This window comes from Pseudophryne corroboree, chromosome 10 (genome assembly GCF_028390025.1).
Source record: "Pseudophryne corroboree isolate aPseCor3 chromosome 10, aPseCor3.hap2, whole genome shotgun sequence".
Taxonomy (NCBI): domain Eukaryota; kingdom Metazoa; phylum Chordata; class Amphibia; order Anura; family Myobatrachidae; genus Pseudophryne; species Pseudophryne corroboree.
Genome location: NC_086453.1, coordinates 209,978,551 through 210,006,451, shown reverse-complemented (window position 1 = coordinate 210,006,451; position 27,901 = coordinate 209,978,551). Strand labels below are relative to the sequence as shown.

The 27,901-nt window shown below is 47.6% G+C and overlaps 1 protein-coding gene across 1 annotated transcript in view; it reads left to right on the top strand.

Moving 5' to 3' along the window:
- Positions 1-27,901, top strand: part of CFAP74 (cilia and flagella associated protein 74) — a 741,155-nt gene that overhangs the window by 296,481 nt on the left and 416,773 nt on the right. The window contains exon 13 of the mRNA XM_063943052.1: positions 25,362-25,535. Coding sequence (XP_063799122.1) covers positions 25,362-25,535 — 174 coding nt within the window. The remainder of the gene's footprint in view (positions 1-25,361; positions 25,536-27,901) is intronic.

Genomic DNA, 27,901 nt, shown 5'->3' with positions numbered 1-27,901 from the left:
CATCTAGTGGTTTCACAAAAACACTCACTGCCGCAGGTCCTCCAGTCTGATTCTGATCAGCCTTACATAGATAATGATGATGATATGGATGAGGACAGCTCTCTGTCCCCAGGGGTGGAGGCCCTCATCTTCGCTGTGAAAGAGGCTCTTTGCATACCGGATCAAGAGTCAGAGCCAGTTGTATTTTAATATTAAACCAAAGGCCTCAGCGACATTTCCTGTGTCTAAAGAGTTGAACTCCCTGGCCAGGGAGGCATGGTTAAACCCTGATAATTTTTTTTTTAATTTCCTCAGAGATTTTTAACTACTTTTCCCTTTCCCGATGAGGACAGGAAGGCATGGGAACCCCCCCCCCCCCCCCCCCCCTCCCCAGTCAGTCGATACATCTGTGTCCAGACTGTCTAAGAAATTGGTACTGCCGGTGCCAGGGGCTATATCCCTAAAAGAGCCAGCTGGGCGTAAGATTGAGACCACGCTCAAGGCAGTATATGCGGCGGCAGGAACTGCTTAACGCCCCACAATTGTTTGTGGGTGGATTTCCATGGCAAAAGTCAAGTGGTCTGATAACGTTATTGACGGTTTGGACTCTTTGCACCGAGATGGGGTAGTTACTCTGCTGCAACATATACAGGATGCTGCAAATTTTATGATCGAGGCTATTAAGGAGTTGTGTAAGATTAATGGCAGCACTACTGCTATGGCTGTTTCGGCACGCAGAGGTCTGTGGTTGTGTCAGTGGTCGACAGACGCTGATTCCAAAAAGGGTGTAGAAAATTTTCCCTTTACAGGTAATACTTTGTTTGGTGACGAACTAAATAAATGGATCTCCCAAGCAATGGCGGCTAAGTCTACTTATCTGCCGTCGGCTACGTCGCCTGGTAGACGTCCTTACACTGGACCCTCCTTGCAGTCCTTTCGTGTGGCAAGGTTCAGAGGCAAGGGCCGAGGGGTCTCCACCACTTCCAGAGGATCTCGTGGTAAGTCCCGTAAACCTACACCTGCTGTCTCCCTGGACCAGACCACCGGATCCCCTGCTGCAAAGCCTTCCACGTGACGGTTGGCCCCAGCGACAAGGCGACTTTCAGGTAGGTTCTCGCCTTCAAGACTTTGCCCATGTGTGGGCGGAGTCCTGCCAGGATCCTTGGGTGAGGGACCTCATTTCCCAGGGATACCGGCTGGAATTTCAAGCACTCCCTCCTCACAGATTTTTCAAGTCGGGTTTACCAGCTTTACTCGCAGCCAAAGGTACCTTACACGAGGCTATTCAAAAACTTTTGCAGACAGGGGTGGTAGTTCCTGTACCTCCACTGTTAAGCAACAGGGGTTTTTACTCCAGTCTTTTTGTTGTTCCTAAACCAGACTATTCGGTGCGCCCCATCTTGAACCTGAAGTCTCTAAACCCGTATCTGCGGGTGTTCAAATTCAAGATAGAATCCCTGTGCGCGGTGGTGTCCGCTCTGGAGGAGGGGGAGCTCCTGGTGTCTTTGGAAGTCAAGGATGCTTACCTACACATTCCCATGTGGCCACCACATCAGGCTTACCTCAGGTTCGCCATATTGGAAGACCACTTCCAGTTTCAGGCTTTACCCTTCGGTTTATCCACTGCTCCGAGGGTCTTCACCAAATTTATGGCAGAGATGATGCTGCAACTGCGCATGATGGGAGTGAACATATTCCCATACTTGGACGATCTCCTAATAAAGGCTGTGTCCAGGGAGCGTCTGCTGCACAGCATCGATCTGACGACTTGCCTACTTGTGGATCATGGGTGGATCCTGAATTTTCAGAAATCTCACCTGGAACTGATACCGCGACTTCAGTTCCTGGGGATGATACTGGATACAGTGTCTCAAAAGGTGTTTCTCCCGATGGAAAAGGCCTTGACTATCCAGGCTATAGTTCGCTTGGTGCTCAGTCCTCGCAAGGTATCCATTCATCTTTGCATCCGATTAATGGGCAAGATGGTAGCTGCTTACGAGGCAATCCAATACGGCAAATTTCATGCCCGAAAAATGGTCGGGGTCTCATCTTCTTATGCATCAGGAAGTGGCATTATCTCCGAGATCCCGGATCTTTCTATTATGGTGGCTACAAGTTCCTCACCTGGTAGGGGGCAGGAGTTTCAATATCCACTCATGGATTCTACTGATGACAGATGCCAGCCTCCGAGGTTGGGGGGCTGTGACCCAAGGGGCCCAGTTCCAGGGGATATGGTCGAGACAGGAATTGGCTCTGCCATTAAACATCCTGGAACTCAGGGCAATTTACAATGCTCTTCTGCAGGCTTCTCCTCTCCTTCAGGATCAGGCGATCCAGGTTCAGTCGGACATCGCCACGGTGGTGGCGTACATAAACCGACAAGGGGGAACAAGAAGCAGAGCGGCGATGCGAGAGGTCTAAAAAATCCTTCTCTGTGCGGAGGCCAACGCACGGGCCATCTCCGCCATATTCATTCCAGGAGTGGACAACTGGAAGCGGACTTCCTCAGCAGGCACAACCTCCATCCGGGGGAATGGGGCCTACATCCCCAGGTGTTTCATCAGTTAGTTCACCGGTAGGGCTGTCCGTAGATCGAACTGATGGCTTCTCGACTCAACAAGAAGGAATGCCGTTACTGTTCCAGGACGAGGGATCCGCAGGCTGTAGCAGTGGATGCGCTGACGACACCGTGGATGTACCAGTTTGTGTACCTGTTTCCTCCTCTACTGCTGATCCCAAGGGTACTAAAAAGACTAAGAAGGGGAAAGCGTTCAGGCAATTCTAATTTCCCCGGATTGGCCTCGACGTGGTACTCGGACCTTCTGACCATGTCTTTGGAGGATCCCTGGCCTCTGCCGCTCCACGACGATCTTCTGCAGCAAGGTCTGTTCGTCTATCCAGACTTACAGCGGATGCGTTTGATGGCTTGGAATTTGAGAGGGAAATTCTAGCAAGGCAGGGTCTTCCCTCCTGTGCTATTTCCACCATGGTCCAGGCCAGGAAGATGGTTACGCCATGACATTATCATCGTATCTAGAAAAAGTATGTTTCTTGGTGTGAAAGTAGAAAGTTGTCTCCCGTGGAGTTTAGAATTGGTCATTTTCTACTTTTCCTGCAAGCAGGAGTGGATATGGGCCTACGTTTCGGCACTCTCTATTATCTTCCAGAAACAGCTTGCCAAGTTACCAGAACTACAGACTTTCCTTAAGGGTGTTCTTCAAATGCAACCACCTTTTATTCCTCCCATGGCTCCGTGGGACCTCAATGTGGTTTTGTCCTTTCTTCAATTGTACTGGTTTGAACCCTTACATAGAGTGGAGTTAAAGTTTCTCACCTAGAAGACGGTGATGTTATTAGCATTGGCATCTGCCAGACTTGTCTCTGAATTAGGGGCCTTATCCTGTAAGAGCCCTTATTTGATTTTTCATGTAGACAGGGCGGAACTTAGGACCCGCCCTCAGTTCTTGCCTAAAGTGGTGTCAGCCTTTCATGTGAATCAACCTATTGTGATTCCGGTGTTGTCTGACGCTTCTGTTGGTCCTGAGTCCTTGGATGTGGTCAGGGCTCTGAAGATTTATGTATGTCAAAAGACGGCCCGTCATCGGAAATCTGACTCACTGTTTGTTCTTTATGATGCCTCCAAGATTGGTCAGCCAGCTTCTAAGCAATCTATTGCTCGTTGTCTCCTGTTGACCATTCAACAGGCTTATACTTCGGCGGCTTTTCCCTTGCTGACGTCTATTCAGGCCCACTCAACAAGGTCGGTGGGGTCTTCCAGGGCGGCTGCCCGGGGTGTATCGTCCCTACAGTTGTGCCGAGCTGCAACTTGGTCTGGTTCGAACACGTTTGTAAATTCTATCGGTTCGATACCCTGGCCAGGGATGACCTTCAGTTTGGTCAGGCGGTCTTACAGGGGTATCAGCACTCTCCTGCCGTTTGGAAGCTTTGGGACTTCCCCATGGTACTAAAGTACAAGACCCCAGTATCCACTAGGATGTAAGAGAAAATAGGAATTTAATACCTACCGGTAATTCCTTTTCTCCTAGTCCGTAGTGGATACTGTGCGCCCGCCTCAGTTCTCCGTTCATGCTTACCTGTGTAAGTGTTTGGTTGGACAGATGTTGCTGCCCCATTCTATTGTTGGGATAGCAGGGCTATCCGGGTTAGGTTGGTATTGCTATCCTCTGTTCTGGTTAGCGCCCTCCTTTCATTTCTGGTTGTGTGTTGGCTTGTTGCCTTACCGCGGTTGTATTGTTCCTTCTCTCAGATTATGTTAGTCTCCTCTCGCACAGTTTTGCTAGACTGAGTCTGGTAGGAGGGGCATAGAGGGGAGGAGCCAGCACACACATACACACACTAAAAATTTTAAAGTGCCATGCTCCAATGGACCCGATCTATACCCCATGGTACTAAAGTACAAGACCCCAGTATCCACTACGGACTAGGAGAAAAGGAATTACCGGTATGTATTAAACTCCTATTTATTTATTTATTTTGAGGGGTGGGGGACGGACGACAACAGTGGTCTAACTCCTACACTTTCATCCTGGCTGCATTCAGAATATTGAATAATTACTCCAGAGCACTCAGATCCGTAGTGATCTTTATCACACCAACAAAATTGAATCAACACAAAAAATGACACAGGTAGCGAGCTTTGGTTTTAAAATTCACTTTATTTAAAAATTTCTCACTCAGTATAGGTAGTCAATGTAATATTTGTTGTACTGTATTGTCCAATTTTGTGTTTTGAACAATCTTAATGGATCTATTAAAAGTAAAATTTTAAATTATCTCATGTGCACTAACAAAGAGACATTCTTTCCTCTCCTCTTTTCGTATAATATAATTGTCTCTGGTTGCACCCCCGTACATCCAGTAATTAGTGATTGATTTATTGACGGATATAAATTAGGGCTCTCTTTTCGGAATTTAATATTATCAATTGTTCAGCTAGTGCAGAGCACACCCCATCTCCCCTATCCCTTTTATGCGCCTTCCCTATTCTTATCTATTTCTTCTTCAGTCTATTCTGAAAGCTGCTGCATGTCTCATTTTCCTTCCTCAATGCTCAGCGCTAGCCTATCCACTGTGGACCTTGCTTCATTGCATTCAACTGGTTAGTGGAGGCACTCAAAATAACCGGCTTGTGGTATGAAAATGTAAAAAATTTATTATTTATTAACAATACCTGTATGCACATTTCATTAAAATTGCATGAAAATCAGTTAAAAAAACAACAGATGAAAACAGCTGGTAAACAAATGAATTGTCCTCCACAGACTTTATAAATGAGGCGTTTACTTGTCAGGAATGGAAAAAACTTTTACGAGTAAATAACAACAAAGGAAATTGGTGTTTGCTGTTTAAATTCCGGACAACATTAGGATAATTCACTGTGTATAAGGTGTATACAGGGCAGGCTGTCGTTTCTCATAGTCAGCAAATTACATGCAGAGTTTTTAACAGACCAGGGGGTAAATATACTAAGATGGGAGTTCTATTTAATATGGGATGTTTCCCATAGCAACCAATCAGATTCCAGGTATTATGTTTTAGAAGGTGCTAGATAAATGAGAAGTAAAATCTGATTGGTTGCTATGGGCAACATCCCATCTTAAATAGATCTCGCATTTTAGTAAATTTACCGCCAAGTGAATGAGCGGTTCATTGAAACAAGTAAAGAAAGCAACTTCAGCTGTTACATAGCAAATAATTGCATGCACTGGTAGTTCCTATAAAAAGTGATTCTCTGAGAGAAATATATACAGGTTGAGTATCCCATATCCAAATATTCCGAAATACGGAATATTCCAAAATACGGAATTATTTGAGTGAGAGTGTAATAGTGAAACCTTTGTTTTGTGATGGCTCAATGTACACAAACTTTGTTTAATACACAAAGTTATTAAAGATATTGCATTAAATGACCTTCAGGCTGTGTGCATAAGGTATATATGAAACATAAATGCATTCTGTGCTTAGACTTAGGTCCCATCGCCATGATATCTCATTATGGTATGCAATTATTCCAAAATACGGAAAAATCCCATATCCAAAATACTTCTGGTCCCAAGTATTTTGGATAAGGGATACTCAACCTGTAGCACAAGATAATTTTGCAAATGCATTTGGTGTTAGATGTTTATACGTCACCTTTGTAGTGGAGGCAAGAATGTGGCAAACAATGTTCAACCGTGTTACTGCAGAGAGTCCCGATGGTCAGCCAGCCTTAGTGGGAGTCCTGTATGCACCGCAGTGCTTCACTTGCCCAGGCTTCAGTGCAGGTCAAGACCTCTGCTCACAAAGCGTTACATATAAAATTTATATGTATTACTAGTGCCCATTTTTTTTAGTTTTTTAGGTTTTTAGTTCAACTTTCAGTTTACCCTGCATTATACTTTAGATATGTCAAGTTACATAAAATGCTGCATCAATTGACGCTGATCTGTTGCTGTTTTTGTAACTGTATAATTGAATGCAAAGATTATACATCCTAATGTTGCATGTACATATGGGCAGGTGTTTGCTGTCATAAAGCACAAATAAGATTTTATTTGGACTGAATCTCCTGAATAGTCATATTCACAGAAATGAGCAGTTGTGTTCATGTACCTGTATATGCAGTATCAGTGGCGGAACTAGCGAGCTATGGGCCCAGGTGCGACAAAATGCTTTGGGCCCCCCATCCCATCCAAGTCCACCCCCTCACCCCTGGAGAGGATCTGGTGAGGGGGACCTGCTCAGGGCCAGAGAAATGGATACCTAGCAACAGTGCCGTAACTGGACATTTTAACACTGTGTGCAAGAAACGGCATTGGAGCCCCACCCCTGCATGCAAAACAGGGGCAGTGCGCGCCGTAGGCGCGCGCAAATATACACAGTGGCGTGGCTTCGTGGGGAAGGGGTGTGGCCACAAAATAATACCAATTCATAAAACGGTGCACAGTAGTCTCCATTATTATTATTATTACGGCAGACAGCGTCCCCCTTTTTGCACATAACGGCAGACAGCGTGCCCCTTTTACACATAGCGGCAGACAGCGTGCACTTTTTACACACAACGGCAGACAGCGTCCCCTTTTTACACATAACAGCAGACAGCGTGCCCTTGTTACACATAGCGGCAGGTAGCGTACCCTTTTTACACATAACGGCAGACAGCGTGCCCTTGTTACACTTAGCGGCAGACAGCGTACACTTTTCTCTAACGTCCTAGTGGATGCTGGGGACTCCGTAAGGACCATGGGGAATAGCGGGCTCCGCAGGAGACTGGGCACTCTAAAGAAAGATTTAGTACTATCTGGTGTGCACTGGCTCCTCCCTCTATGCCCCTCCTCCAGACCTCAGTTAGAATCTGTGCCCGGCCAAGCTGGGTGCTCCTAGTGGGCTCTCCTGAGCTTGCTAGATTAGAAAGTATTTTGTTATGTTTTTTGTTTTCAGAGAGCTTCTGCTGGCAACAGACTCTCTGCTATGAGGGGAGAGAAGCAAACCTACTCAGGGCAGCTAGGTAGCGCTTCTTAGGCTACTGGACACCATTAGCTCCAGAGGGATCGAACACAGGTACCTAACCTTGATCGTCCGTTCCCGAAGCCGCGCCGCCATCCCCCTCGCAGAGCCAGAAGAACAGAAGCAGCAGAAGCATGAAGACATCGAAATCGGCGGCTGAAGACTCCTGTCTTCACTTAAGGTAGCGCACAGCACTGCAGCTGTGCGCCATTGCTCCCACAGCACACCGCACACTCCGGTCACTGTAGGGTGCAGGGCGCAGGGGGGGGGCGCCCTGGGCCAGTAATTAAATACCTTTTTTGGTAAAAAGAGACATATATATAGTCTGGGACTGTATATATGCCAGAGCCCCCGCCATTTTTTACACATTAAAGCGGGACAGAAGCCCATCGCTGAGGGGGCGGGGCCTTCTTCCTCAGCACACCAGCGCCATTTGCTCTTCACAGCTCCGCTGGAAGGACGCTCCCCAGGCTCTCCCCTGCAGTATACAGGTGCAATAGAGGGTAAAAAAAGAGAGGGGGGGCACATAAATTTAGGCGCAGTATATATATTAACAGCAGCTACAGGGTAAACACGAAGTTACAGTGTAATCCCTGGGTTATATAGCGCTGGGGTGTGTGCTGGCATACTCTCTCTCTGTCTCCCCAAAAGCCTTTGTGGGGTCCTGTCCTCAGTCAGAGCATTCTCTTTGTGTGTGCTGTGTGTCGGTACGCCTGTGTCGACATGTTTGATGAGGAAGGATACGTGGAGGCAGAACAAGTGCAGCTGAGTGTGGTGTCGCCGCCGACGGTGCCGACACCTGATTGGATGGATATGTGGAAGGTGTTAAATGATAATGTAAACTCCTTGCATAACAGATTGGATAAAACTGTAACCGGGGGACAGGCAGGGTCTCAACCCCCGTGCCTGATCCTACAGCGCAGAGGCCGTCAGGGTCACATAAGCGCACACTATCCCAGATAGTTGACACAGATGTCGACACGGAATCTGACTCCAGTGTCGATGACGATGAGGCAAAGTTGCAGCCTAAAATGACTAAAGCCATACGCTACATGATTGTAGCTATGAAGGATGTATTACACATTTCTGAGGAAAATCCTGTCCCTGACAAGAGGATTTATATGTATGGGGAGAAAAAGCATGAAGTGACTTTCCCCCCTTCACATGAATTAAATGAATTATGTGAAAAAGCGTGGGATTCCCCTGACAGGAAGGTGATAGTTTCCAAGAGATTACTTATGGCGTATTTTTCCCGCCAACGGACAGGTTACGCTGGGAATCCTCCCCTAGGGTAGACAAGGCGTTGACACGCTTGTCTAAGAAGGTGGCCCTGCCGTCTCCGGAGACGGCCGCCCTAAAGGATCCTGCGGATAGAAAGCAGGAAGCTATCCTGAAGTCAGTTTATACACATTCTGGCACACTGCTGAGGCCAGCAATTGCTTCGGCCTGGATGTGTAGTGCGGTAGCTGCATGGACGGATTCTCTGTCTGAGGAGTTGGATACCCTGGACAGGGACACTATTCTACTGACCCTGGCACATATCAAGGACGCGGTCCTATATATGAGGGATGCCCGGAGGGACATTTGCCTGCTGGGCTCTAGAGTTAACGCTATGTCCATTTCTGCCAGAAGGGTCTTATGGACTCGGCAATGGACAGGGGATACCGACTCTAAAAAACACATGGAGGTTTTACCTTATAAGGGTGAGGAATTGTTTGGGGACGGTCTCTCGGACCTAGTTTCTACAGCTACGGCTGGGAGGTCAAATTTCATGCCTTATGTCCCTCCACAACCTAAGAAAGCACCGTATTATCAAATGCAGTCCTTTCGTTCTCAGAGGAGCAAGAAGGTCAGAGGTGCGTCCTTTCTTGCCAGAGGCAGGGGTAGAGGAAAGCTAGTTCCCAGGAACAAAAGTCTTCCCCGGCTTCCACTAAATCCACTGCATGACGCTGGGGCTCCACAGGCGGAGCCAGGAGCTGTGGGGGCGCGTCTCCGACATTTCAGCCACCAGTGGGTTCGCTCACAGGTGGATCCTTGGGCTATACAAATTGTGTCTCCGGGATACAAGCTGGAATTCGCGGTGATGCCCCCTCACCGTTACCTAAAATCGGCCTTACCAGCTTCCCCCATGGAAAGGGAGATAGTGGTGGAGGCAATTCACAAACTTTTTCTCCAGAAAGTGGTGGTAGAGGTCCCCCCCCCCCTTCAATGGGGAAGGGGCTACTATTCCACTATGTTTGTGGTACCGAAACCGGACGGTTCGGTCAGACCCATTTTAAATTTAAAATCCCTGAACTTTTATCTGAAGACATTCAAGTTCAAAATTGAATCGCTCAGAGCGGTCATTGCAAGCCTGGAGGAAGGGGATTTTATGGTGTCTCTGGACATCAAGGATGCTTACTTGCATGTCCCCATTTATCCGCCTCATCAGGAGTACCTCAGGTTTGTGGTACGGGACTGTCATTACCAATTCCAGACGTTGCTGTTTGGCCTGTCCACGGCACCGAGAGTTTTTACCAAAGTGATGGCGGAGATGATGGTGCTCCTTCGGAAGCAAGGGGTTACAATTATCCCATACTTGGACGATCTCCTCATAAAGGCGAGGTCCAGGGAGCAGTTGCTGATCAGTGTAGCACACTCTCAGGAAGTGTTGCGTCAGCACGGCTGGATTCTGAACATTCCAAAGTCGCAGCTGATTCCTGCGACGCGTCTGCCCTTCCTGGGCATGATTCTGGACACAGACCAGAAGAAGGTGTTTCTCCCGGAGGAGAAGGCTCAGGAGCTCGTGACTCTGGTCAGAGACCTCCTAAAGCCAAAACAGGTGTCGGTGCATCACTGCACACGAGTCCTGGGAAAGATGGTGGTGTCTTACGAAGCCATTCCCTTCGGCAGGTTCCATGCGAGGATCTTTCAGTGGGATCTGCTGAACAAGTGGTCCGGATCGCATCTTCAGATGCATCGTATGACCACCCTGTCCCCCAGGTGTCTCTTCTGTGGTGGCTACGAGGTGCTCACCTCCTCGAGGGCCGCAGATTCGGCATACAGGACTGGGTCCTGGTGACCATGGATGCAAGCCTCCGAGGGTGGGGGGCAGTCACTCAAGGAAGAAACTTCCAAGGGTTGTGGTCAAGTCAGGTGACTTGTCTGCACATCAATATCCTGGAACTAAGGGCCATATACAACGCCCTGAGTCAAGCGGAGCCTCTGCTTCTAAACCAACCGGTGCTGATTCAGTCAGACAACATCACGGCAGTGGCCCATGTGAACCGCCAGGGCGGCACAAGAAGCAGAGTGGCAATGGCAGAAGCCACCAGGATTCTTCGTTGGGCGGAGAATCACGTACTAGCACTGTCAGCAGTATTCATTCCGGGAGTAGACAACTGGGAAGCAGACTTCCTCAGCAGACACGACCTCCACCCGGGAGAGTGGGGACTTCATCAAGAAGTCTTCATGCAGATTGCAAATCGATGGGAACTGCCACAGGTGGACATGATGGCGTCCCGTCTCAACAAAAAGCTAAAAAGATATTGCGCCAGGTCCAGGGACCCTCAGGCCATAGCTGTGGACGCACTGGTAACACCGTGGGTGTTCCAGTCGGTCTATGTGTTTCCTCCTCTTCCTCTCATACCAAAGGTGCTGAGAATTGTAAGAAAAAGAGGAGTGAGAACAGTACTCATTGTTCCGGATTGGCCAAGACGGACTTGGTACCCGGAATTGCAAGAAATGCTCACAGAGGACCCATGGCCTCTGCCTCTCAGACAGGACCTGTTACAACAGGGGCCCTGTCTGTTCCAAGACTTACCGTGGCTGCGTTTGACGGCATGGCGGTTAAACACCGGATCCTAGCAGAAAAGGGCATTTCGGAAGCAGTTATTCATACGCTGATAAAGGCTAGGAAGGACGTGACAGCGAAACATTATCACCGTATATGGCGAAAATATGTTGCTTGGTGTGAGGCCAGGAAGGCCCCTACAGAGGAATTCCAACTGGGTCGATTCCTGCACTTCCTACAGTCGGGTGTGACTATGGGCCTGAAATTAGGGTCCATAAAAGTCCAGATTTCGGCCCTATCCATTTTCTTTCAAAAAGAACTGGCTTCACTGCCTGAGGTTCAGACGTTTGTTAAGGGAGTGCTGCATATTCAGCCTCCTTTTGTGCCACCAGTGGCACCTTGGGATCTTAACGTTGTTTTGGCTTTCCTGAAATCCCATTGGTTTGAGCCACTAAAGACGGTGGAGCTAAAGTATCTCACGTGGAAAGTGGTCATGCTGTTGGCCCTAGCTTCAGCTAGGCGTGTGTCAGAATTGGCGGCTTTGTCATGTAAAAGCCCCTATCTGGTTTTCCATATGGACAGGGCAGAATTGCGAACTCGTCCGCAGTTTCTGCCAAAGGTGGTGTCATCTTTTCATCTGAACCAACCCATTGTGGTGCCTGCGGCTACTCGTGACTTGGAGGATTCCAAGTTGCTTGATGTAGTCAGGGCTTTGAAGATCTATGTTGCCAGGACGGCTGGAGTCAGGAAGACTGACTCGCTGTTTATCCTGTATGCATCCAACAAGCTGGGTGCTCCTGCTTCAAAGCAAACCATTGCTCGCTGGATCTGTAACACGATTCAGCAGGCTCATTCTGCGGCTGGATTGCCGCTACCAAAATCAGTAAAAGCCCATTCCACAAGGAAGGTGGGCTCTTCTTGGGCGGCTGCCCGAGGGGTCTCGGCATTACAGCTTTGCCGAGCTGCTACTTGGTCGGGTTCAAACACATTTGCAAAGTTCTACAAGTTTGATACCCTGGCTGAGGAGGACCTGGTGTTTGCCCATTCGGTGCTGCAGAGTCATCCGCACTCTCCCGCCCGTTTGGGAGCTTTGGTATAATCCCCATGGTCCTTACGGAGTCCCCAGCATCCACTAGGACGTTAGAGAAAATAAGAATTTACTTACCGGCAATTCTATTTCTCGTAGTCCGTAGTGGATGCTGGACGCCCGTCCCTAGTGCGGACTTTCTGCAATACGTGTATATAGTTATTGCTTAATAAAGGGTTATGTTATGTTCGCATCCATTGGTTGATGCTCTATTGTTTGTTCATACTGTTAACTGGGTATGTTTATCACAAGTTATACGGTGTGATTGGTGTGGCTGGTGTGAGTCTTACCCTAGATTCCAAAATCCTTTCCTTGTAATGTCAGCTCTTCCGGGCACAGTTTCCTTAACTGAGGTCTGGAGGAGGGGCATAGAGGGAGGAGCCAGTGCACACCAGATAGTACTAAATCTTTCTTTAGAGTGCCCAGTCTCCTGCGGAGCCCGCTATTCCCCATGGTCCTTACGGAGTACCCAGCATCCACTACGGACTACGAGAAATAGAATTACCGGTAAGTAAATTCTTATTTTTACACATTACGACAGACAGCGTGCCCTTGTTAAACATAGCGGCAGACAGCGTACACTTTTTACACATAACGGCAGACAGCGTGCCCTTTTTACACATAACGACAGACAGCGTCCCCTTTTTACACATTACGGCAGACAGCGTGCCCTTGTTACACATTACGGCAGACAGCATCCTTCTTTTTACACATTGCGGCAGGCAGATTCCCCCTTTGTACACATTACGGCAGGCAGATTCCCCCTATTTACACATTACGTCAGGCAGATTCCCCCTTTTTACACATTAGGTCAGGCAGATTCCCCCTTTTTACACATTGCGTCAGGCAGATTCCCCCTTTTTACACATTGCGGCAGGCAGATTCCCCCTTTTTACACATTACGGCAAGCAGATTCCCCCATTTTACACATTGCGGCAGGCAGATTACCCCTTTTTACACATTGCGGCAGGCAGATTACCCCTTTTTACACATTGCGGCAGACGGTCCCCCTTTTTGTAGATGGAAAGAAAGAAAGACAAAGAAAGAAAGAAAGAAAGAATTATACTTACCCTCTCCGCTGGCTCAGGCTCCTCGGTGCAGCTTCTGGTCACGATTCCCGGGCAGAAGAGGAGGAGGGAGGTGGAGGAGGGAGCCGCAGCAGCGCTGTGTTATTGGTGGAGGCGCTGCTGCTGCTGCCCCTCTGCTTCACTATAGGCTGTTCTCGGAAGACAGCCTATAGTGAAGCAGAAGGACAGCAGCAGCAGCGCCTCAACCAGTAACAAAGCGCTGCTGCGGCTCCCTCCTCCACCTCCCTCCTCCTCCTTCTCCCCCCGTGCCGCTGCGCTGTTCTTCTCTTCTGTCCGGGCGGCTGTGTGCTGCGGCATGTAATGAGTCAGTTTGACTCATTACATGCTTTGGTCCCCTGGACAGTGGCGGGCCCCAGTGCAACGCACTGGTTGTACTGGCGGTAGTTCCGCCTGTGTGCAGTATAATCATTTGTCGCTAGGTGTACATACAGTACATAAGAGCTTGCTTAGTCAGGTGTGCTCTTGAGAGTTTACCATGGGTATGGGACTCAGGGTTGACACCCATTAGGTCGACATGAACAAGATCGACTTAAAAAAAGGTTGACATGAGTTTATGTTCTTTTGGTGTCGTTTTCTCCGTCAACTGACCGGGAACCCCAATTAGTGACCGCGTCCCCTTGCATGGCTCGCTTCATGTCGACCTAATGGCAGTGTCGACCTATTTCTAGTGTTGACCTAGCCACTGTCAACCAATGGGTGTCGACCTAATTGGTGTCGACCCAGAGTCCGGATACCGTTTACCACTGAGCTCTGATCGGAAGTGACTGGCCGGTATAGAGAATGGTGGATGTGTCTACACATTGGCCCTCATTCCGAGTTGATCGCTCGCAAGGCGAATTTAGCAGAGTTGCTCAGGCTAAGCCTACGCCTACTGGGAGTGTATCTTAGCTTCTTAAAATTGCGACCGATGTATTCGCAATATTGCGATTACAAACTACTTAGCAGTTTCAGAGTAGCTTCAGACTTACTCGGCATCTGCGATCAGTTCAGTGCTTGTCGTTCCTGGTTTGACGTCATAAACACACCCAGCGTTCGCCCAGACACTCCCCCGTTTCTCCGGCCACTCCTGCGTTTTTTCCGGAAACGGTAGCGTTTTTATCCACACGCCCCGAAAACGCCGTGTTTCCGCCCAGTAACACCCATTTCCTGTCAATCACACTACGATCGCCGGAGCGATGAAAAAGCCGTGAGTAAAAATACTATCTCCATTGTAAAATTACTTGTCGCAGTGCGAATATTGCGCATGCGTACTAAGCGGAATTTCACTGCGATGCGATGAAAAATACCGAGCGAACGACTCGGAATGAGGGCCATTGATCTCTCACCCAGAACTGATTATTCTCTGCACTGTGCTCCGTGTATGGAATCCAAAGCCACAGATCACTTTGTGTTGTTATTAGCTTGTGTGCTACACAGAATATTGTTGTGCTATACATAATGGAACAGGACAGGCATTCTGGTGAAACCTGCATCACATCACGCAAGAATTTGCATTTCTATGAGCCTATTAAAAGTAATATCTCTTTCAGTCCATACATATCTGTAACAGAGAAAGAACAACTGCACAGGTACATACATATTTATAAGGTCCTATTGACTGTGCAACGGCCTCTGCAATTGAATTGCTAATTTAGCAAATTTCACAAATCACAGCATCAGCTAAATGTTTTTTTTTTCTGTAATATTTCTGCTATTTTCCAGTGGCTCTTATGCAGTTCTCCTGCAATATTGCTTGGCACAATAAGAGCTACTGAATTTTACTGCCACAGTTTTAGCCTTCCTAAAATGTGTTTTCTTAATAACCAAATACAATAGGTCTGTGTCTATTAAACATTTTCTGTGTAGTCAGTTTGGTAAAGTAATATAAAGAGTGTTACTTATGAAATCTTTACTAAGATGTCCACACACAGTATATTTGTGGTTTATCAATTTGGACAACTAACTGACTAAACATTGTACAGCCCGTCCCCCCAATATCTGATATGACTTGATCCAGCAGGGTGGAAATTAATTCCAAAAATCATTTTGATTCAAATCAAGATACCCAAGAGAGCTTTAATGTACCTGCACTCGAAAGTATTCCATATATTGAAATAGAATTTTTTTCTCACAAATACAAACATTACATGTTTAATGATATGCACACACAGAACAACTTAAATCTGACACACATGATATACAGTTGTGTCCACATACACATATCCCCAAATAGCCCCATTTGGTGCGCCATGGACATTGCAACTTTGTGGCGTCGTGCCACTTTTTCTTAAAATATGCATCTCAGTCTGCTTCTTTATATCAATTATATTGCCACAAAATACTTAGTACACTATTAGTAAATGAAAACACAAAATACAGGAAAAAGTATGCAATCTGTAAGAGTGACAGGCGCCACGCATTGTTATCTGTAATCTGCTACTTTATATTTTCTATTAGCTGCTTAGTATATTATTAGCAAATTAACGCAAAAAAATAGGGAAAAAGTACTCAAATACAGGAATAGCTACCTGTGGCGGAGCGTCTCAGTTGCTCCAGGTGCCTCGCGCTATAGGGCACAAAAGGATATGTATGTGAGGATACTTGTTGCATGTTTGGGCCTCTTTACAGGGAGGCACTCGATATACCGGCTGTCGGGATCCCGGCGCTCATAATACCGGCGACGGGATCCCGACAGCCGGTATACCGACAACTATTCTCCCTCTTGGGGTGTCCATGACACCCCTGGAGGGAGAATAAATAGCGTGGCGCGCTTAGCGTGCCACCGTGCCCGCAAGGGGCTCTCTTGCGCTTGCCCTGCTGCCGGCATTCCTGTGGTTGGGATCCCGTGCACTGGCCAATCGTAGTACACCCCTCTTTACATAGTAAGGCCAATTTCCACTGCAGACCGATAAATGCAGTCATTAATTTAAAGTAAACTATGTGCTAAATAGGTAAAAAATTGAAATAAAATTCAAATATTAAAAGTAATCAAAAGCTGCCGTGACGGGGTTAATCACTCCTCCATAGGATAAATTCAATACAGCACTAATTAGTAGATGTTGCAGGGTTTGATTTCTACCACGTCACTGACAGAGTCTGTGGTAAACCAGCCACTTTGAGATTTACAGATATGTACACTTACATCCTTGCTGCAGTCACGCTAAACAACGCTTGAAGTCGCGCCATGCCGTGGCAGGACTCGGTAGCGCCAAGCGTCTTTTTTTGCATTTTTTCCATAAAAATGCATCTTAGACGCAAAGCAGTGTAATATGACACATGAGCAGCTTCCGCTGATTAAAATGATATGCAGCATACCTGTATTCTGTGTGTAATTACGGCTCTGCATCTGAAATGACATGTTACATTTTTTTTCCATGAAAACAATGTAGCATAGCATTTTGTATGCAAATGCAGTCGCAGTCACACACATAATATAGGCATGCTGCGTATCATTTTAATCAGCAGAAGCTGCTTGTGTGTCCTATTACATTACGTTGAGTCTAAGATGCATTTTTCGTGGAAAAAACGCAAAAAAGATGCCATGCACTACCGAGTCAAGCTGCACTCACTCATTATGTGTAATGCGACTTGAAGCACACAGAGCAAAAATGTAAGAAGGGGAGTTCAGAATCCCCTTAAACAGGAAGTGGAGTAAGGTTGCTTACTTGGGTACCGTATGAATGGGATACTTGGATCTTTGGGCCATATTTCTAATTAATTAGTACTACATCTAATAATTACAATTGTTATTGCTGCTATTTATGACAATAAGAAATGAAAGATCTCCTGGATGTAATAAAAAAAAAAAACCTGTGCGGTGATAGGGGCTTCAAAAGGATCCTGTCCCTGTGGTGTGTAGAAGTTATGATTAATGCAATAACTTCACTTCTTTGAGATCACAGTGCTTTTCTGAACAGGCACGGTGTGCTGGCCAAGCATGCATGAGTAGAGAGTGCCGGGGTGGGATACTTTGGATCCCTCTCCTAACAATTTGTGGAAAGTAGCCGAAAGACTACACTACTTATTGCCATCTGGAGATGGTGTTAGTTACTGTGGCCAATGCTTTGCATTCCGAAGTTTGGTAAATTCAGCAAATGAACTGCGGTCCCCCAAAAATACATTTGGGGGATACTTAATATCTGCAGGTATCCCCCGAAAACTGGTGTTTTTTGGGTATATCTGGCAAATATGAATTGATAAATAGGTCGCTTTGTGTAATGAAAAAGATCCACACGATTACATTTTAAGATGTTTAGTGCACAATAAAAATTTGAGAGTGATTAAATACTTTCCAAATGTATAGGGTAATTCTAGAAAGATGCTTAGCAGGGTTACGTTTATACTGATAAAGATATCAATAATAATTGTGAATTTACAAAAGAAGATATAGGCCACAAGCAGAGCCATTAGGTAGCTGCCTAGGGTGCCAGGATCTGGGGGGCACCAATGAGTTTGCCTATAACAAAATTAGAGATGTCTCTCAAAGTCCTTGGTGGTCTTAATGCTGGTGGCAGCTATGGAACTTACAAGACGCCAACTTCACATTGTCACCTAAGGAACTGGGGAAGTGGATATTAATAGTGATTGGGGACAGTAAAGTGAAGCTTTGCCTAGGGTATTGAGAAACCTTGCACCAGCCCTGGCCACAACTAAAAACAGTGGGGGTGATTCTGACTTGATCTAAATTTAGCACAGCTACGATCAGGAACACAGACATGCGGGGGGACGCCCAGCACAGGGCTAGCCCACCCCGCATGTCAGTCCCTGTCCCGTCGCTGAAGTACAAAAGCATCGCACAGCGGCAATGCTTTTGTACTTCAGGAGTAGCTCCCGGCCAGCGCAGCTTTTGCGTGCTGGCCGGGAGCTAGTCATCGATCAGGTCAGAACTGCGCCGGCGCCGCGGTGCGCCGGCGCATGGCTGACAGCTGACGGCTGTCGTTGTCTAGCGATTTCCTCTGCCTGATTGACATGCAGAGGTGGTCGCTGGGCGGGAGGGGGCAGCACGGCGGCGTTTGGCCGCAGTTTTGTGGGCCGTTTTGTGGGCGTGGTCCGGCCAACGCAGGCGTGGCCGGACAGTGCAGGGGTGCGGGCCGCAGCGGCTGCGTGATGTCACACCGCCCCCTCCCGCCCAGCGACCGCCTCTGCCTGTCAATCAGGCAGAGGTGATTGCTAGGCAACGACAGCCATTGGCTGTCAGCCATGCGCCGCTGCACTGCGGCGCATGCGCAGTTCTGACCTGATTGCTGCGCTGCGAAGAACTGCCACGAGCGTTCAGGTCAGAATGACCCCCAGTGTTTCTACAGCGGAGTACGCTGTGTTCCACAGGGAAAACATTGGAGTGTAGAGCTGGATCTTGATCCAGAAGCGCCATCAGGCAAAGCTTTGGCTGTCCTAGAATGCATTGGGGCCTCCTCTATAACTCCGCCTCTAGGCACTGAGAGCTCAGTTTTCAGTGGTGCCTGCAGGCGGGCTGCACTGGGCAGCCCTGAAAAAGCTTAGAGGACTTCAAGGGCCGCAGCACTGTTATTTCAGGGTGACATTCAGTGCCGCGTGTCCATTACCTCCCAAGCAGCGTTGCATACTCCCGTGGCTCAGATCCCGGGTACTTGCGGCGGAGATGCTCCGGCTTAGGCACACGGTCGCAGATGCTCTCCTGGTTCGCGTGGCTGCTATGAAGGGAGGAGGTAAGAGGGCCCCCCAGGTGGGACCCGCCACTAAATCGCGTTCCTGATCGGAGTCTAGGGAGATGGACTACGACGCTGGCGTGGACACTGTCACCGAGCAGGGACCCCACTATATCCGCCAGGGCATAGGAGTACAGGTCGGGTGTACTAGCGCCCCTATTGGTAAGGCTCCATAGTACCGGCGGTGAGGTCCAGCATAGGGGAGTCGGCGCTTGATCTGTAGCCCCTCACCTGGCCCAGGGTGCCAACTCGCAGATTTCCCGCCCTGGAGTTGCCTCACACTTCCCTCAGGTCCTGACAGAGACGCTGGGCGGCATCTTCTGAGCATAGCTGCTGCTGGTCTCTGGGACTGCAGGGTAAGGTCTCCCTTGTAAAGCCGCCTGTACACAGCGCTGAGACTTTACAGACACTTGAGTATTCTACATGTCTTATTACAGACAGCGTTAGTTAAGAAAGAGTGTACCTATTCCAGAATATATTGTACAAGTAGTCTGATATACACCTCCGGTCTAGGATCGCGCTACATTGTCTATGACTGTGTGTGCCTTTATTTACTGTATGGTTTCACTCTCATGTGTATCCCATCTAAGGTAGCTATCACTATATTCTGTACCCGAAGGGACTAGGTGCATCACGGTCCTATAATATAGTCTACACAGTACTTACTGCTACACAGATATTTTACTGTGTTACAGTCACGTACACCGGGATTTATTTCACAAGTTTGTGTACTCTTACGCTGGTTGTGTACTTTGTCCACAGGTTGTGTACTCTGTCTGGCTTCATCGTACTAATAGCCTGATTGTTGCTTTATTACAGTGTCTAACAATAAGGGCAGTAAAACTGGATGCTCCTGTAAATTGCAAGGTATGCTCCAGAGGTGTACCTGAGGAAGAAGTATTGTGTGATGGTCAGAGTTCTAAATGTCATACACCTCCCAGTCAGCCTGCAACTCCTGCAACTACAATGGAGCCACCCTGGGCTATGTTTACTACCCTCCTGGGGACTCTGGTGGACCGTTTAACACCCCCTATGAGACCTCCGGTACCACTGCCACCACAAGTTGTCCCTGTAGTAAATCTGCCTTGGGCGGAAAATTTGTCTACCCAGCTGGTTAGATAGAAATCTACTCCAGGTCACTCCTGTGGCCCTGGGTTCTCTAAGTGGGCTGCTTCCTCCTCACAATCCACTAACCTGTCTGATGTTTCATCTGATGAGGAGGGGGAGCATACGGTCCTGTCAGACTCTGAATCCTGTGTTACTGACGAGGATTCTCCCTCACAGGTTGATGGCCCTGCCCTGGTGGCTGCTATTAAGCAGATCTTACAAATCCCTGAGGATGAGTATTCCACTACAGTGGCCAAGAAAACTGGTATGTTTAAACAACAGAAGGTGGTTAAAATTGTATTACCCCATTCTGATCATCTTGTGGATATCAGGAGGGAACCCTGGTCTACCCCAAGTAAAAAAATTCCTGCTCCCTAAACGGGCTTTGGCTCAATATCCTCTATCTGCAGAGTTATGTAATAAATGGGAGAAACCGTTGGTGGATTCTCACGTCATCTGTCTCGTGGTGTTGTCTACTCTGCCTGTCACCTTCCTGAAGGAACCGACAGATAAGCGTGTGGACTAGAAACAGGGTCAAATAATAGCCTCTGCCACGCTGGGACTGAGGTACTGGCACAGCCACTCCTGGACTCAGCCTGAAATCTATATATTCCCGAGCAGGGGCCATTCAAAGACCCACGATAGCTGCCCCTTTTGGCCGCAAAAGGTATTGAGGTGTGGGTTCAGGCCTTAGAGGATGAGCTGCCCGAGGATATTTCTGACAAAGCCAGACAATACCTGTCTCACATATGCACTGCCGCCTATTACATTCAGGAGGCATCCTCTGAGGTGAGTGTACTGGCATCTAAAGCTTCATCCACATCTGTCCTGGCTCGCAGCATACCGTGGTTAAGGTCGTGGAAAGTGGATTTGGACTCCAAGAAGACCTTGGAGGTACTCTCCTTCACCTGGGACATTTTATTTGGAAGGACCTGAATAAAATAGTGTTTGAATTAGCAGCTGCTAAGACTGCTTTTCTTCCTCTTACTAATCCTTCTACACAGAAGGTGAAAACTACCACTTTTCGTTCCTTTCGACCTCAAGGGAAAGCCAAGGGTCAGTCTTACCCCAGACAATTTTGTACTCCCAAGACCACCAAGTCCAAGGTGAAACAGTCCTGGGCAGCCCATCAGCCTGCTTCAAAACAAGACAAGCCTGCTGCATGACAGTGCCGGCCTCCCCCTGGGGGACCCCAGGGTGGGAGGCCGACTTCTACAATTCGCCCAGGTCTGGTTAAAGACCACTTCAGATGCTTGGGTACTGGAAGTTGTCTCTCACTGGTATGCTGTCTCCTTCAAGAGACGTCCCCCTCCCTTCAGATCCGTTGAAGGCGCAGGCTCTACAAACAGTGGTAGGTTCCCTCCTGAGTCCAGGAGTGGCTGTGCCAGTACCTCAGTCCCAGCGTGGCAGAGGCTATTATTTGACCCTGTTTCTAGTGCAGAAACCCAATGGGTCTTTTCGGCCTATACTCAACCTGAAGGTACTGAACAAATTTGTGAGGGTAGCCAAGTTTCATATGGAAACATTGCGCTCTATCGTGCTGGCGATGGAACCCGGAGATTACATGGTATCCCTGGATATACAGGATGTTTATCTGCATATTCCTATTGCCATATCGCATCAGCAGTTCCTGCGGTTTGCTATTGGCGACAGTCGCTACCAATTCCAGGCTCTGCCGTTCGGTCTAGCCACATGGCTCCTCGGATCTTCACCAACGTTATGGTTGTGTTGACGGCGCACCTCCGTTGCCAGGGAGTCAGAATCCTGCCGTACTTGAATACCTGCTGATTCTGGCGAGTTCTCACGGTGTCCTCCTCGGTCATCTACAATTGACTGTGAGTTGCTTACAAGCCCACTGATGGCTGATCAATTGGAAAAAGTCCTCGCTGGTTCCAGCTCATGGTGCACCTAAGGGCACTTCTGGACACACACACAGTCAGGGACTGTTCCTGTCTCCAGACAAGGTCCTAAAAATCTAGGACAGGATTAGACACTTCATCCGTCACCCCAGAGTATCGATTCACTCGGCAGAGCAAGTACATGGCCTGATGGTGTCGACATTCGACATGGTGGAGTACACTCAATTTCATTCCCGCCCTCTGCAACGATTAATTCTTGTCAAGTGGGACGGCCTGCCTCATCAGATAAGATCCCAAATGATCTTGTTGACTCCGGAGGTTCGTTTGTCGCTGACCTGGTGGCTCCAGAACCAGCAATTGAGCAGGGACTGTCCCTTCTGGATCCCCGACTGGGTCCTCCTGATGACGGATGCCAGTCTGAAGGGATGGGGAGCGGTGTTGGAACAACACTCTTTTCAGGGTTGGTGGACCAAGGAAGAATCACTCCTTCTGATAAACATCCTAGTGTTCAATGCATTATCACTTGCCCTGCCTCTGGTACGGAACAGTCCGGTTCAAGTACGGTCAGACAACGCCATGACAGTGGCATACATAAACCATCAAGGCAGCACTCGAAGCCGCATGGCTATGAAGGAAGTGTCAAAAATCCTTTGTTGGGCAGAACGCCATCTGCCAAATATATCGGCAGTGTTCATTCTGGGTGTCCTGAACTGGGAAGCGGACTACCTCAGTTGTCAGGACATACATGCCGGAGAGTGGAGTCTTCATCCAGATGTCTTTCAACTCCTAGTGGACAAGTGAGGTCTACCGGACGTGGATATCATGGCGTCTCGACGCAATCACAAGGTTCCGGTCTTCGGATCTCGGACCAGGGATCCTCAAGCAGCGTTCGTGGACGTACTGGCAGTACCATGGTACTTTCAGCTGCCTTACGTGTTCCCTCCGGTGTCACTCCTGCCCAGGGTTCTACGGCAGTTTAAACAGGAAGGAGGAATACTGCTTCTAGTCGCTCCAGCGTGGCCCAGAAGGCATTAGCTCTCAGACTTGCAGGGTCTATCGACAGGGCATCCTCTTCTACTTCCTCAACGACCAGACCTCCTCGTACAGGGCCCTTGTCTCTACCCAGACATGGCCAGACTGGCTTTGATAGTGTGGCTCTTGAAGCATCACTCCTGAGAACCAAAGGATTTTCACACGATGTTGAAAGCCCGCAAACCGGCCTCTGCCCAGATTTATTACAGGGTTTGGAATTCTTACTTCACCTGGTGTGGTGAGAAGAATTATGATGTCCATAGGTTCAGAACTTCCAGAATACTGGCTTTTCTGCAAAGAGGCCTGGACTTGGGTCTCTGTCTTACCTCCATCAAGGTTCATATTTCTGCCTTGTCTGTTTGGTTTCAGGGAAAAATTGCCTTATACCTGATGTTCAAACATTCATTCAGGGCGTTGTTCGGATTCAGCCTCCCTATGTCCCTCCTGTGGCCCCATGGGATTTGTCTGTTGTGCTGAATGCTCTGCAAGAGTCTCCATTTGAACTTCATGAATCAGTGAACCTTAAGTGGCTCACAGCCAAGGTCCTGTTCTTGCTGGCCATTGCCTCTGCAAGACGGGTGTCGGATTTAGGCTTTTTGTCCTGTCGTCCACCTTTTCTCATATTCCACCGGGACCGGGCGGTTCTACGAACTCGCCCCGGTTATTTGCCTAAGGTGGTGTCATCTGTGGTTCCGGTCTTTCTCTCTTCGGATTTGTCTCCCAAAGAACGTTCTTTGGATGTGGTTAGGGCTCTCCGTGTCTATGTGGAGAGGACTGCCTCCATCAGGAGGTCAGATTCCCTTTTTGTTTTGTTTGGTTTTCACAAACGTGGCTGGCCTGTGAATAAGCAACCTTGGCCAGATGGATTAGAATGGTGATTGCACAAGCCTATGCGCAGGCTGGACTCCCAGCTCCTGCGGCAGTTAAAGCCCATTCTACTTGGTCTGTTGGACCTTCTTGGCGGCCGACCGTGGCGCGTCCCCAGAACAATTGTGCAAGGTGGCTATGTGGTCCTCAGTGAACACGTTCATTAGGTTCTATGCCTTTGATACTTCCGCCTCCCAGGATGCTTCCTTTGGACGCCGGGTTCTCTTACCCGCTAGGGTGCGGCCCCTCCTTTGAGGAACTGCTTTAGGACATCCCCTATGTTTTCCCTGTGGAACACAGTATACCCCGCTGCAGATAAGGAGATTTATGGTAGACTTACCATGGTTAACTCTCTTTCTGCAAGGTACACTGGGTTCCATAAGGCGCACACCCTGACACACCTAGCTTCTTTGGGTTGTATGGCATTAGCCGCTGGTACTCTCTTCTGTCGTGAGATTGTGGGTCTATGTGACTAACATCTGCCTTCTCTTTTTCCTGCTCCTGCATTGGACTGGTTAACGAAACTGAGCTCTCAGTGCCTGGAGGCGGGGTTATAGAGGAGGCCTCAATGCATCCTGGGACAGTCAAAGCTTTGCTTGATGGTGCCTCTGGATCAAGAGCCCGCTCTACACCCCGTTGTTTTCCTTGTGAACCCAGTGTACCTCGCATAAAGAGAGTTAACCATGGTAAGTCTACCATAACTCTCCTTTTTTCACATATACAGTAAGTGTAACAAACATTAGACAAAAAAATGCATAGAAAAATAAAAATAGAAAATATGATACTGATGTATGTGTAGAAAAGTTCCTCAGGGAGAAATTATTACTAATGGGCCTGATGCTGTGTCTGCTGCATCCATGCCCGATTTTCTGTACTGGCCACGGGCATGCTACTTACTTCCTTATTCTAATGCAAGAATCTGCCCATGTCTGGCATAGATCCGCACATCTGCATGTGGAAGCCTATCCGTCCCACAGTTTTTTTTACTCCCATAATCATCATTATTATTTGAGTTTAGATTTGCCCTATCCCTACCCCTACCCCATACATGACAGGCATCCAATAACTGCACGTACTATCAACCGCGGAATCCGGCTTACCTGCTCACGACACTCTCACAAGATGGAAGAGTACTGTGCAATCACATGGTCCTTGTCCCGGTACTACCCTGAAGTTCCCATTTCATGCAAAGTGTGGTCCGTCGACAGATAAATCCGTACACACACTAGTGAACTCAGTCTGTGTGCAGACCCCTGTATTACTATATGCTTAAATCTGCATCTCCACTTGCATCTGACTTAGAATGCGCATCCCTGAATTATCTCCTATGTTATTTGTTGGTTATCATTTTGAAATAGATCATGCATTTATAATGACATTGGGTTTTTTGCCCTTTAGGTGTCAAAAGAAGACATAGAGCCAAAGCCACTAGGGGGCAGTAAAATGGAGATGCAGATTATGACTGAGACATTGAGGAAACTTCGTAGTGGAATAGTTGGAAAGCAAGTGGTTTCAGGACATGAATTTAAGGGTTGTCCATTTTATAGTAAACCAAAGTTTATTCATTTCAAGGTAAGTGCACTGTAATGATGAATGACGCACTCTGAGGACAGCATTGTGACTCTTGGCTCAGCATCAATGTTCAAATAATATTCTTTCACTACGTATAAACATATTCCATTATCATGTTATGTAATAAATTATGCAAATGTTCTGATAGCTATTTGTACTTTTCAAATTAATTATTTATTGGTTTCAATATTTTTCCTTCTTTATAGCTGCCATTTTTTTTTATCCAAGGCAGGTGAGAAAATAAAGGCAGGTCCATCTGCATTATGGTACAGGGCTCCTTGTTTTTAGTGACCACCTAAATCAGGCATTCCCAACCTCTGTTCTCAGGCACACTAACAGTCCAGAGTTTTTTTGTTGTTTTTTTTTAGAAATGGTTTATTTATGATTTAAAGTACAAAGACAATGCCAGAAACATCCAGATGAGAATGAGAAAACATTATAGAGTCAGATGTACATCTGTAGTATATATTAGCAGTAGTGCCAAAAACAATATCGTTAACAATGGAAGGTCATCGTATGCAGTATAATAACACAGTACAAATAATTAGCTAAAAATATGAAAAGAAAGTAGAGGAAGAGAAAGTAAGAGAAGAAATGAAGAGAGCGGGGGCGGGGCGCTGGTATAGCTCTCTAGAAAGGATGGGGCTTTACAGAGACCTCTGATATATAGTCTATCTGCTACAATGACAGTAAACATAGCAGGAGGGGCAATTTGTAAAAGAAAAAGAAAATATTACATACGGTACTATTATAAGTTTAAGAGAGTGCATACAGAGGCGGTCCAAACAGAAGGGCTGAAAGTCCGCAAAATGAGTGGCAGCTATGTGAGGGATTTTGGAAACTGTACCACAGGTCCCAAATCTGTAGAATCTAGAGGATCTATTATTAAGATATGTGGTAATCAGCAGTCCAGGTTTTAGTGATATCCGTGCTTGGGCACTGGTGGCTTAATTCGTACCTCAGTTATTTTGATTTAACCATCTGTGCTGAAGCATGGATATCACTAAAACCTGCACTGTTAGTGTGCATTGAGGACTGAGGCTGGGAATGCCTGACCTAAAGCAAAGGCCCTGTGATGTTGCAATGGAGTTTATACATTTCAAACCAATACAGTAAAGAGCATACGCACACGTAGGGGGGCTTTCCGAGTATCTGGAAACCCCCATTTCAAGCCGATAAATCGGCACAGCTGACTGATCATTTATTTAGACATTGGATCTCAGGCAGGCTGTGCCTGTAATGCAGCAGCCTCATAATAAATGGGTTAGGGCACTCAGCAGTACAAACGCAAGTGTGCTCCTCTCCTAGCTCACACATGCATCGGCCGCAGCGTCTCTGCCTATACCCCTCCTCCTCCCGCGTTTCCTCCTCTTCTCCCGTGCCTCTGCCTGTCCCACGTCTCTACCTCTCCCTCTTCCTCCCGCGTACCTGAAATCTTCCCACAGCCGCCTAAATCTTGCCGGGCTGCTGGGACTGGGAGCCCTCCAGAGCACTGCACATCCCTGGGAACCAGCTTGTGGGACCACAGGGCTTCCTCCCGACCTACAGGTAATGTAACTACTCCACGGGCACCTCTTCTTATTGTGCTGCTGGCTGCTGAAATCTCTCTTCCCCCATGCCCCTCCCTCTCCCATGCCTCTTTCTCTCCCCATGCCCCTCTTTCTCCATGCCTCTCTCTCTCCCCATGCCCCCTGCCCCGTGCCTCTTTCTCTCCCACCTCTCTCTCTCCATGCCCCTTCCTCTCTCTTCCCATGTCCCCTCTCTCCCCATATCCCCCTCTCCCCATGGCCCCCTTTATGTCCATGCCACTCTCTCCCCATGCTCCCCCACTTCTCTCCCTCCCCAAGCCCCCCCCTCTCTCTCTATTCCTCTCTCTCTCTCTCTCTCTCTCTCTCTCTCTCTCTCTCTCTTTCTCTCTGTCCCTCTCATGTCTCCCTAGGCTCTGTATGTGTGTACAGACACATTGGTATATATATATATATATATATATATATATACCGATCGTCGGGATCCCAGTGGTCACAATACAGACGCCGGGATCCCGACGAGGGCACCATACCGGCTAGGTAGGTAATACCCCCTTTGTCCTTTGTGGGTAAAACATACCATACCTATATATATATATATATATATATATATATATATATATATATATATTATTATTATTATTATTTTTCTCTATCTATCTATCTATCTATCTATCTATCTATCTATCTATCTATCTATCTATCTATCTATCTATCTATCTATCTATCTAGGATGTGCAGTCAGGGGAGGCTGTGCCTCCCCTGTCATTAATGATTAAAATAATACAAAGAAGATACTTATGACACATATTCTGTGCCATAAATATCTGCTTTAGCCTT